Below are 13544 nucleotides of genomic sequence, written 5' to 3' on the forward strand. Positions count from 1 at the left end.
GGCACAAAAGTAACTAACAGTATGGTTCCATGCACATAAAGACACACTATCACTATGTTAATGAGTTCAAACAGGGCAGAATAATCAGTCTCTGGGCAATAGGATTACCATGTGTGATATGTTGGTTCATTCAGAGCATGCTGCTATTGATGCAGGTGAAAAGCCAGTTATCAGTAGCCACAGGACTATGCAGAGTGATCAGTGCATGAGATGACTGCTACATTCTGAGACTGGCTGTAATACGAGGTGTGGCTAGAAAAAAAACGGACTAGTACTGGTGAAACAATAAAACAAATGCAATAAGGCTGAAAGTCGCGTGGCCTGTCACGTGACTCTCGCTCCGCCTACTGCTCAAGTTTCATCTGCCTCCTGCACTCAGTCTCCCCATGGCGTCTGTTTTAAGTAGTTGACGTTTTGTCTGTGCGTCGGAAAATGTTGAGTGTACAGAAAGAACAGCGTGTTAACATCAAATTTTGTTTCAAACTAGGAAAATCTGCAAGTGAAACATTTGTAATGTTACAACAAGTGTATGGCGATGATTGTTTATCGCGAACACAAGTGTTTGAGTGGTTTAAACGATTTAAAGATGGCCGCGAAGACACCAGTGATGACACTCGCACTGGCAGACCATTGTCAGCAAAAACTGATGCAAACATTGAAAAAATCGGTAAACTTGTTCGACAAGATCGCCGTTTAACAATCAGAGCAGTGTCTGAGTTAACAGGAGTTGACAAGGAAAGTGTTAGGCAGATTCTTCATGAAAGTTTCAACATGAACAAAGTGTGTTCAAAAATGGTTCCAAAGTGTCTCACAATTGAACAGAAGGAACGCCGAAGAATGATTTGTTCTGACATCCTGGAAAAAATTGAAAGTGATCCCACCTTCTTACAAAATGTTATTACTTGCGATGAATCGTGGTTTTTTACTTACGATCCCGAAACTAAACGCCAATCGATGCATTGGAAAACTCCTGGTTCTCCACGACAAAAAAAAGCACGAATTTCAAAATCGAAATTCAAGGCAATGATGATTGTTTTTTTTTAACATCAAAGGGATTGTGCACATTGATTGGGTACCAGAGGGACAAACAGTGAATCAGCATTACTACATTAGCGTCCTGGCTACCCTACGTGAGCGAGTACGGAGAAAACGGAACGATTTGTGGAGAAAAAAGTCATGGATCCTTCACCAAGACAATGCCCCAGCTCACAGTGCGTTGTCAGTGAAGACGTTTTTGGCAAAACACAACATTCCCATCTTAGATCATCCACCCTACTCACCTGATTTGGCCCCCTGTGACTTTTTTCTTTTCCCTAAAGTCAAGTCGGCTTTGAAAGGAACTAGATTTGAGACTGTTGAAGCAGTAAAAGAAAAAGCGACGGAAGTAATGTATGGACTTACTGAAAATGATCTGCAGCATTGCTATGAACAGTGGAAAATTCGTATGGAGCGGTGTAGAGACCGAGGAGGAGAGTACATTGAAGGAGATAACATGAAATTGTAAATAATTGTAAATAAATGTTTTTTTCAGCATCAGTCCGGTTTTTTTCTAGCCGCACCTCGTAAACTGTGTTACTTTCTCCACAGTGTTGGCTTGATGCTAGATAACTGTAATAGGTGTCTACATAGTTTGACACATATTACGATGGACATGTGAATTCCATTGATAACATACTGCCCTATCTGCAGTTGCTGCATGTGAGGCATATTCAACCTACGTGACCATCATCTGACATCTGCATTGTTCAGTGGCACTGTATCACGGCTGGAAAAAACTAGTTCTGGAGACAGATGACAACAACAGTGAGGGCATTGCCAAGGCAGGTGTACAGCCAGCAGACATAAACAATGAGCTGGTTATAGAATATGCTGACAACAACATAGAGAGCACATTGACCCTGGCATTAGTGCCCATGCTATCAAAATGTTGCCAAAAGGACATTGCGTATCTTCTTGTGATTTCCAACCCACATTGTCAGCGCATGTGACCCAGCCAGCTACACTTCTCCAGCACTGCATACGAGGCTTGCCAGGATCATCTAGAGGTACTTTGTGTTTGGTCAACAGAGCTTTTTGGACCAAAGGAGACTTTGAGGAAAATTCGAGGTCAGGACACAAGCCATGGGGCAAATGTGATGTCTCCTTGAGCAGAGGTGACAGTGAAGGAAGTTGTAGTTCCGAACAGACACACTGGAGGTTTGCAGCAATTATAAACCCAGTTCTGGGTCGCTGCTGTGAGAGGTAGGGCTCCTTTACAGGAAAAAGGACATGGTATTTGGGATGTTCTGGGGAGCTATGAATGTGTATAGAATAATTCAGCAGCTGTTGTTCGCGCCTGACATAATGGAGGGACTCCAGCCTCAACTAGTAGTGCTAGTTCGAAACGCTCATGTCACAAGACAGATCTCAGATTGATGAATGGAATCCAATAGCCACAATGCTGAGGATGATGCAGAACTATATGCAAGACTCCCATAGTCAACACAGAATAAGGGCTTTGTAGAGATGCAGATGGGTAAAATGAGCTACACCCCAACTATTAATACTGAGGCAGTGAAGTATAATGTGGTGTCGCCAGCACTTGCGCTTAAATTAGCAAAGGTAGGGAACCTACATCAGCTGGGAATCAAAGCTAGTCCCAGAAAGTGGTGCATCTCAACTACAAGAACTAATTGATCATCTAGGTAAAGCTCTGGATGTGGGTGGGCAGTACAATGATGACAGAAGTGCATGACTTGAGTCTTGGTGGCTGAAAACCAAAAGCCATGGTTGAGAGCCCATTACTGCGCCTTTCGTATGGCACCCTGTAGGTGATGCTCAGCAACAACCATACTACAGGAGCAATAATAAAATCAAAAATTGTCAGCATATAAGAAACACAATGCCAAATATCCCACAGCCACCACTACACCATTCATGGTCACCAGGAAGAAGAGGACGCTCCATACAGAACCCTGTTCTCTTGAATATGGCGGTTACTGAGTGAAGTGTCCACTTGAACTTGGAACGTATGTTGCAACAGGAAGTTCTTGCCAAAAATCATGGATTTTGGCAGCATATAGTGGCCTTGACAAGAACATGAAAGGTGTTTTGCTACACAAGTCTCCTATAAAAATGTTTCAAAGAAACTTCCCTTTTCGTCTGTTACTTCTGGTAATGTGGAAAATATACTTTAGTTAGGTGCATTCAAACAATTTGGTTTTTCCATTTCAAAGAAGGTGTGTTTGGCTTCCACAGCAATTCCATTTCATGGCATTGAAGGCTTAACTACTTCATTCCGATCTGTTTACTTGTTTACTCCTGGGTTAGGATGGGCTATGGATGTAACAGTAAAACCTCAATTAAAACCTTAGTCTGTACCTCACTTCTCGTGAGTGCTCCCGAGCCCACACATCCTGTGGGATGTGGTTAGGGCAGCATTGGACAGATTGAAGGCCCTTGAGGTGATCAACCCTGTCTCGTCAAGCCAACGGGCTTGTCCCCTTGCAAAAGAGAGGGGGGGAGGGGGGGGGCAGGAGAGAGGAAAAAAGGATGGCTTTCTCTCCAATTACGTGGCACCATTAACACACAGTTCATCATCGATACCTTTCAAATTTACCACCCAGCAGATCTGTTTTCCATGACAGAAAATGGTGTCTTCTGTACTAAGCTTCATTTGTCAGAGGCATACTTACAGTTACCACTACATCCAAAATTTCAGGATCTGTTGGTGCTCAATACACCCTTTCACCTCCACAAGTAAAACAGGCTGCCCTTTGGTATTTTCAGCACTGCAGCAGTCTTCCAGCATTACTTGGAGAATCTGATACAGGATACTCTTTGATGTGGCAATTAGTGAAGTGACATCGTAGTGATGCGGATATCAACCAGAACCTTCAGAACTTGTAATCTTTGTTTGCTTGGTTAACCAAGGCTGGCCTCAAATGTAGCCTCCAAAAGTGTAAATTTTTCCAACAGTCTGTTGAGTGTTTGGCTTTATAATCAGCAAGCTGGTTATCCATCCTACCAAGCATCATGTCCGAGCTATTGCAAACATGCACAGGTCCAGACTCAAAAGGAACTGCAATCCATTATGGGAAAAATTAGCTACTATGGCCATTTTATCCCCGGTGTCACAAAACTGTCTAACCACTCAATGCACTGCGGAAAATAGGGGTTCTATTCCAGTGGTCCCCAAAGTGTGTGACAGCTTTTTCCATAAGTAAATAAGCCCTCCAATCAGTATCATGTCTTGCCCTGTTTCCATCATGGAAGCTTTTTCTTCTTACCACAGATGCCTTGCAGCATAGTGTTGGGGCAGCTCACAAGGAAGCGAATGGCTCCGAGCAGGCATTGGCCATTGTTTATGCAGTTAAGAAATTTGATACCTATCTGTATGGCATCAAATTCCAGCTGCTCACTGACCACAACCCATTACTCACATTGTTTGAACTGTGTTCTAGCCTTCCAGACAGGACAGCACAAAGGCTACAATGATGGGCATTGTTCATATCGGCCTATACCTCTGGCAAAAACAACAACCACAATTACACTGTTTTCTGGAGAAGTGCAAAGTGCTTTTACAACCTTATTTGTTATATTTATGTGTGCATCACAACACCTCACCATGATGCTGTGAATAAAAGGGCTTGCCACATGAAAACATGACAAGCTACCTGTAATAAATAATAAACAAGTGGTCCTGAAAAATCATGCACACCAAGTGTAAAGGTTAAATAAAATGGAAACCGTCTGATGATGGCACAGTAGTGCTGAAACATGATTGGGTACTTGAAAAAAATGATGTTTTGCATAACTGGCAGACCTCACATCCTACAATTTTAACTGCAAACATGGTAAACACAAGGAGCTGCAAATCCAAAAGATGAATAAGTAGAGCAACAATTTTCTGTAAGGGAAACCAAAATTCTTTGATGTACATCTGGTCTGACACTTCATGATCATGTGACCAATGGAAAAATACATAGGCGTATCTTCAAGAAGATGAAGAACAGCCATCTTTGGTGGCATGGACACGCAATTCGAGCACACCCAAACACAAAACCAAAACAAAATTTTTTGTTGAAAGTCAATATAGGTAGTCAGTGACCTACTGGGAGACCAAGGGAATATTAACTAGATCCCTCAATCACTCCTCAAGATAGTCAACCCCCATCCTGCCCAAGCACACGATTGTGTCACAATAGAGTCAAAGAGCGAACCCTGCTACATTTTGATACAAATGCTGAGGTGGAGAAGGAGAAGAAGAAGAAGAAGAAGGATTAATACATCAGAAGAAAATAAGAATAACAGGAAACCTACCCATGTACTGAATAGTGCCACAAATGGTTGTAGTGCGAGATCCATATTTCAGCCATTTTGCTAGTCCAAAGTCTATCAACTTTAAATGACCTTCCTCATCCAGTAACAGATTTTCAAGCTTCAGATCACGATATATAATACCAGCATTGTGAAGGAAATCTGAAAATATAAGTAATACTTTTCCATTAGCACATCACATTAGAATATGTAAAAAATATTTATAATCAAGGAATTGTATTTATTATTAGTATATAACTTGCCCATCACTTACCTATGGGAAACAGAGAAGATTATACAGAAAGTGATAATGCACATAGTGTAATGATTGTCACTGACTGAAAACAAACTGCAGTCATGCACATATTTAGGTAACTTTGTTAATGGACATTACTTGAAGAAAGAAAAAATTATAGTTAGCAGTCTTAATTAAATATCAAACAACGTATTGCATACACATTGGCAGTTATACTATCGCTAAAATCATTTCATGAACTTAGTGCCTGGTATTCAAAAACTGAAAAACATGCTGCCAGATTTTCTACAACTGTAAATAGTACAAAATATTAAAAGCACAGGGGTGTCCTTGAAAACCTTTTGTTATTATCAATCTATACTGTTAGTTTCTAATTGTTTGGCAAATGAATGTATGGTAATTACCTAAAGCCAGAGCAATTTCTGCAACATACACCCTCACAAGTTCTTCTGGTAAGGGTCCATAATCTTGACATATCCGTAATAATTCTCCACCGGCAATATAATCCGTAACTGTAAACAGATTTCAAAACAATCTTCATTTAAATTCTCTTCAACAAATTCGAATTATGGAATACATATGTTGCAAATTATGCTTAGAAAAATTATGAATCACAACTGAATGCTTAACACAAACCAATGAACAGCCGTTTTCGATTCTGCCAGAAATATGGACAGTTTACAATAAATGGGTGGTGTCCACAAATTGACTGGATTCTAACTTCATCTTTCACCTGTTCAACAGCATTTTGTGACAAAATCTGAAATAAAATAATTTTACATTAAAGTTATAATTCATATCCAACATATTTCCTACTTTTGAATATCTTTGTTCCATAAAAATTCAGATGTAACAGTTTTTACTTCTGTAGCAATACTAACTTTTAATCCACTTAAAATATAATTCAACTGGACTGTATTACATATACTTTCTGATCCAAATTGTAATTTTACAATTAACTTAATTGAAATGGCAATCAAAGTTTAGTTTCAGTTTTGTCTTCATTATAAAAGCTAAGACACGTATGCAAATAATTTGTGTATGGCAAGACTTACATGAAGCAACATTAGTAGCCCCGATGGATTTACAAAAGGAAAATACAAACATATCACTATGTGAAACATTGTCCATGTCCAGTGAAGATGCCTACAGATGGACACTGTCAATATTGCTGGCTGGTTGACTGAATTTCTGTAGCAGGCAAACATAAGGCCACTCAGTGTCAGTCTCTTCCTCAGTTGCTGTTATCTGACTTTCCTCTATCGCTGGACTCCAACTGTCACAACTCTTCACTGTGTATGTAGCGTTATGAACTATAAATGCATGGTTTCTACTTCTGCAAAGCTTAATGGAACTTCGTTTATTACCAGGCTTACTAAACCTGTGCATAGCAATGAGGTGGCCACAGTTCATCAAGCACTGCTATGGATACTACATTTCTCAACCAGTGGCAGTAGCAACTTAACTAGTACCAGGAAATGATCAGGCACTTAATTTTTCAATGCTGTTTCAGTACAGGTGCTGCCAGCCATACTGCCATTTCAGCCACTGAACAAGATTAGGAAGCATATCAAAAATGTCTTGCACTGCCCTTCTTGGCAAGTGATATCAAACAGCCAGACCTCCAATGGGCCTTTTTGTCATCCACAAATCCACAATTATATTACTTACTTCCAAAGCTAGCCCCGTTCTCCAGAATATCTGTGTTACCATTGTCTGAAATGTTCTCTTTATTATCTCATCATTTTTCCAACAAAATGCATGTGATACCTGCAACACTACAATTCTTACAATACTGAAAGTCAAACACAGTCAGTTACGTATCTTGGAGTGCAGATTCCCAGAAGTTAAGTTGAAAATGTAAATTCTCATGTGAGTTTAGTAAATCATACATAAGAAGTTTAATACTTGCTGTAATGATCTACTTATCCCCATATAAGAATGTCCGCACCCAAGCCTAAAAACAAACTGACCATTCCCTGTCTGATACGCTTTGAACAGGGAATGCATTTGAAATTTTCTAAAATAATTTTTCAGCAGACTATAGTGATACAGTGCAGTTGGTTGCTATCATAGATTCTCTAATGACAAACATGCGTTCCACACCAGTCACTTGGCCTCATTTTCTGCAATCCAAGGCTAGTTCCAGGCATCATTTGCAGCAACATACTTTGGTTCCAAGTTGTCCAGATTGTTTTTCCTTGCATTCCAGATGGGTACGTCCACATTATGAAGATGAGTGTTTTATGTTTTTGCATAAAGGTCACACTGCAGAAGTATACTGTAGAATGATGGACACCTGGCATCAGCCCCAGTTGATACAAACTAATAACATTTTAGTCACTGATAATGTGCTGGTTCTGCATACAGTTTTGTTACATGCAACAGTGCAGGACATTCCAGTGACCACCCTTTCACTACTGGTGCATTGGTCTCAACCATAAAGCAGTCTATGCATTTTAGTGTGAGCGCTCCCTTGCTCAGCAAGATGGAATCAAAGTTACTGGTGTATGCAGAGCTTGATTTGTAAAAAAGAAGGTTATGGTACTGGGACCTTCCAGGTGTTTTTGACTTCTTAAAATGTTATTTTGCTGCTTTTCTGAGCATTTTAAAAATGTGAATACAACATTTGTTTTACGTCATTGCAACTTCAGAAAAAGTTCTGTCATATCATATCTCAAAATCTGTGGTTCTGATTTCTTTCCTCAGACATACCAGTACTGCATACCAATGTGTACTGCTACAAATCAAGTACTGGGTCCACTCTTAGGTCAAGTGCAATTAGTGATGACTTATAATCAGATGTTTTGTTCGTACATTGTCATTTTCAGTTGTAGCTGATCCTTTGGTCAAGAATATTTTGGTCTTGAGGCGTATTCCACCTCTGGAATATGATGTGCACACCATCAATTAATTAGCACCCTATGCTGTCATTAAAATAATTCATTTGCATCTGCATCACTGACTGAACAGGTGTTAGGTAAAGCAGTGGATTTTCAGGCCTACATTCGAGAGGTTTCTTGAACATACAGTAGCAGGGATTCTATGTCTCATCAATTATCTTGACAATATCTTTGTCACTAGTCATACAACAGAAGGAAATTTACACAATCTATATCATCTTTAGGTGTACTTTTTCCTAATGTGTTTTTCTTCAACCAATGGTCACTTATTTAGGTTACTTCCTCGGTGAAGAGGGCCTACAGCACACCACAAAATATGCAAAGGCCATTTGGAATATGCTGTGTGTAAAACCATTAAGGACCTTCAAGTATTCCTAAGAAAAACGAATTACTATGCACAATTTATTCTCCAGGCAGCCTCCACTGCTACTTGCTAAATCATCTCTGTAAAAATGGAGTCTCTTTTCAATGCTCTGAAGAGTGGCATAGGGCTTTTCATAACTTAAAATCAGCCCTCCAATGAGCACACTGTCATGTGACTTATCAGCCTCATTTGTCGTTTGGTGTTGGCAACATATGCACCTCCACATGACATCAGGCCTGTTCTCTTTCATAAAAAAAAGAGTTGTTTATGTCAAAGATGCTTACACCAGCTCAAGAACATTATTCGCAGATGAAAAAGGAAGCACTGGTAATTATTTATGGTGTCCATAAATTTCACATTTTTTGTATGGTCACAAATTTCATCCTATTAGCGACCATTAAGCACTCTTGTCACTTTTTGGACCTAAGGCAATATTGAAAGAATGTAATCATATTGCTTCATTGATAGGCTCTATATTTGACAATTTTTAATATTTCATTCATTATCACATTTACTCTCATCGTTCTAACTCTGAGGCACTTCGTCACAATCCAGAAGATCCCAAACCTGAATTTGAGTTTGTTTCCAGTTCGAGAGCCCCGGAGCAATTGCTTGATGATGTCCTCCTCAATTCCTGGGAAGTTGTGACAGCATCTAAGAATGACCAGCTGCTTCAATAGGCTTGCAATATGTCCAGCTGGGCTGGTCTACCACACTCTGCAATGCAGAACCACCTGGTCTCTATTAATTTTGTTCATTTTTCATACCAACTTCAGGTTAAGCAAATTGAGCTGCTCGTAGCAGAAGAAAATCAGTGCCAGGTGCTGGTGGTGCCATACTCCCTCCAACATCATAGTGCTGACAAAAGCCTTGAGACCAACTTCACAGGCCCTCTCTTGGAGTCCATACACCTAATTGTTGTGGACTCCTTCTCCCACTTCCCATATGTCATCCAATTTCAAAAGGTTTTGCACTAACAATGTAAGTAAACACCTTACCACATCCCCTTTCCATTCAGCCTCAAATGGACTGGCAGAATGATTTGTATGCGCTTTCGAGATGCAAATGTTTAAAATCTTATGATTTGCTAAGTGCTCCAATGCTAAATACTTTCCTAGTTTCTTACAAGTCCATGTCTGCCACTGTAAAAGCCCAGCAGAGCTCCTTCTTGCGCCCCCACAGGATGCTTCTGGATCATCTCCTGTGTCCATCACAGAACATGAAGCACTTGTAGCCAAACTATTCAATGTGAGTACTCCCCCAAGAACTAGCAACAAAGGAGTGTCCCTTCATCACCCAGTACCATCCCAGAGTGGAAAAACTGAACCACGTTCTTCACCGGGCTTTGATCACCTATCATCATGCCCAAAAATGAGGTAATTCAGAAAACTGCCATTCAACCAATACTTGACTATTCCTCCTCAGTCCGGAGTCCTTACCAGGGAGTATTGGCAGACTGACATATTAAGTGCATAACACATGCTTACCAACAGTTTCTCCTGCTGCACACTATTTGCAACAGTGTACGAACTGAATTTTGATGTTTCTCAACAGAATTTTGATGTTTAACATCCAATTAAGTTATGGTTTTATGAATTATAGGTAGCATCCTGTAGTTCCAACCTCATTTCAGACCATACTTATAATGTTTATTTTCTCTGCATGGTAAAACTATTACGCTATGAGTGTTTCCCATTTTCTATAAGAGGTAGTCAAATGAAATGTGGTCACAAGTATAAAGTAACAATAATGATTTTATTAACTCAAAAATGCAGCTAAACACAGTACACATACTCAAAAATAGTCACATTGGCACATTTATGCCAATGTGACACTAGCTGGTCAATTCCATCCTTGAATAAGCTAGTAAGCTGCTGTCGGATCCAGGACTGGACCCAGTCACACACTTCGTTGTCAGTTGCGAATCAATGTCTGCAAATACGTTGCTTTAGAGGTTCAAACACATGAAAGTCACACAGTGAAAGGTCGAGACTGTACGATGGATGTTCCGGCATTTCCCACCAAAACTGCTGCAATGTCATCTTCGTCATATTTGCCGTGTGTGGGCGGAAATTATCATGCAGGAGGATAAGGCCATTGGAGAACATGCTTCAGTGTTCCAACCTGATGGCTTGTCTAAGGTTCTGTAAAGTTGCTTGACAATGCTGAGCACTGATGGTGGTTCCCTGTTCCAGGAACTCTACAAGCAGTGGGCCCTTGTGGTCAAAGGAGGACATCATGAACTTTCCAGCCTTTGATTTCTTTGGAGGTGGTGAAGACCCATGCTTCCACTGCTTGCTCTGACGCTTGCTTTCCGGTTCAAAATTGTGACACCATGTTTTGTCACCCGTGACAGTACACAACAGAAAGCTGTATTCCTCCTCATTATAACAGTGCAGATGACTCCAAGACAGTGCCATTCGAGTACTGCACTATTCCGCAGTCAGTTTGTGGGGAACCCACTGTGCACAGATTTTTCGAAAGCTCAATTGTTGAAGCATCATGGTGTGGGCACTGGCCAGTAACAGATGGATCTCGTCCATGGTGAATTTGGGGTTTGCGACGTTCGCCTGCTTTATTTCTTCATTGATGGTCCTCGGTATTGACATGCTGTGTTGTGATACTGGCTGAAAAAATAGGGGGTGGAAGTGGGATACTGACTATTGCAAATGATGTAGCCAACAGGTGCACAGTTGCATTTCACTGTTCTTTACTTTCACTGTTCACAACACCCCCAATATTACATAGTTATATGGACAGCGCACTATTGGTTAACTCTCAATAAGCCTCATTAATAGTTTGCAAGCAAACATCCACATACTACTACAAAGGTTTACTGTTGAACATCTATGAGCAGTAAAAGCCTAACCACACAGTTCACAGTTATTGTAGAATGATACAGTACACACTGAACAGAAGCTGTCATTGTTTTAACACACAGCCTAATTGTGTTACACTTGTTACACGGATGCATTGTTGTTGATCTAACCAATACAGGTTTCTCATCTGAAACTCGGCCGTGGACTGACTGTCTCGGGACCAAAAATCGAGCCCTCATACATCTTCACAATAATAGGCACTGAAACTACACATTGTTTGATGTTTAATTTACATACATTACAATTAAAACTTATCTCATTAAATTAACTGAATACATCGAAAAATTTGTTCCTATTAACGGTTTCTTCTACTACAAGGGTTAGGCCAAATTATTTGTTTAAATGATGAAATTAACAGATATCGTTATGCAAACTATACTTTTGACAAAACTGTTAATTACTCTGAAATTAATTAAGGGCTGGCTTTGCTAACATGTTTTCGAATAGAGCAAAATAGAGCCTTTAAGAATACTATTATTAGTTGTTCCTCCAAATGTTTATAATTAGAATGGAACTAATATTTGTTTGGAAGTCAACAATAAGTAACAAAACTATCACTGACTTTCACCCTATAATGAAAGTATTAACTAGGAATAGTTAAAATAAATTAGAATATCAATTACATACCGGTACATAAAACTAAGCATAATATTAGATCTGGTGTTAAATTCTTTAAAACTGAGGGCCAACCTTTCTCTTTTATGAAAATGCAGATTATACTCATGTATGTTAATGGTAATCAGGTCAAAAATGAAGAAAATGAATCTTAAGGAGGCAGATACCAAAACAAGAGGGGAAGTGAAAATATCCCAGCTTCCTTCATCACAGATTGTCCAAGACTAAAGCATTCACTTCCGCAACCATTTCCGGTGTGATGACATGATGAGCCTGTCCAGGACAAGCATCATCTTCCAGTGACTCATGGCCCTCAAAGAATCATTTGCACCATTCCACAACACTTGAACAACTCAGACTGTACTCACCATACACAGCCTTCATCCTTTGATACATTTCACGGCCTTCTACTCTCTCCACCACCAAAAATTGAATCACTCCTCGTTGTTACTGCTTACTCGCCTGCACGTTTGGTAGTGGACGATAACTTGTGTGACCACCTTCTCTTCGGCATGAAACCACACTGACTAGGTTTCACTTGAATGAACCTCATGTATATGGTTTTCAAGTACAGGCAAACTATTCACAAATACAGTCTGCAGTACAACAGTTTTCACATGAATCTGTGGTAACTTGTGGCAAGTCTCCTTGTTTGTATTATTTTTCAGATTTCTTGTATATGAGTCTGTACAGTTGGCATCTTTCACCTGATAAATAGTTGGCAAGAATCCATACAGATGTGACAGGTATTATTTCTTATCAAGCCTATGGTAATAATACTCATAGAGCATAACAATAATCCCTTCCTCCTCCTCCTCCTCCTCCTCCTCCTCTTCTCCTTTTCACTTCATGACTAGGTTTTAAACCATGTCCCATCTTTGATGAATAAATGGTGGATAGGGAATCATGGATGCTTTTTTGTCTACGTTAATGTGAAGTCTAGCATCTAGGATGGCTGCAAAAAGTATCAATACTTCAAAAGCTGAAGAGATGAATGAAAATTTGTACCAAGGATGGGATTCGAACCCAGGTCTCCTACTCACTAGGCAGATACACTAACCACTATGCCATCCTGACACAATAGCTTTGTACAATTATGTGGACTACCCTAGGGTGGTGTGCAAGAGTAGTCCTGCTCACTAGGTAGATGTACTAACCACTATGCCACCCTGGCACAGTGGCTTTGCACAACTGTATCGACTACCCCAGGGAGACATGCTAGGTTAGTT

At 40.0% G+C, this 13544-nt stretch overlaps 1 protein-coding gene across 1 annotated transcript in view; it reads right to left on the minus strand.

Moving 5' to 3' along the window:
• Positions 1-13544, minus strand: part of LOC124576444 (serine/threonine-protein kinase S6KL) — a 194900-nt gene that overhangs the window by 115836 nt on the left and 65520 nt on the right. The window contains exons 5-7 of the mRNA XM_047131207.1: positions 6191-6314; positions 5959-6066; positions 5302-5460 (exon numbers count right to left, since the gene is read on the minus strand). Coding sequence (XP_046987163.1) covers positions 5302-5460; positions 5959-6066; positions 6191-6314 — 391 coding nt within the window. The remainder of the gene's footprint in view (positions 1-5301; positions 5461-5958; positions 6067-6190; positions 6315-13544) is intronic.

The sequence above is a fragment of the Schistocerca americana genome, chromosome 1, assembly GCF_021461395.2.
Source record: "Schistocerca americana isolate TAMUIC-IGC-003095 chromosome 1, iqSchAmer2.1, whole genome shotgun sequence".
Taxonomy (NCBI): Eukaryota; Metazoa; Arthropoda; class Insecta; order Orthoptera; family Acrididae; genus Schistocerca; species Schistocerca americana.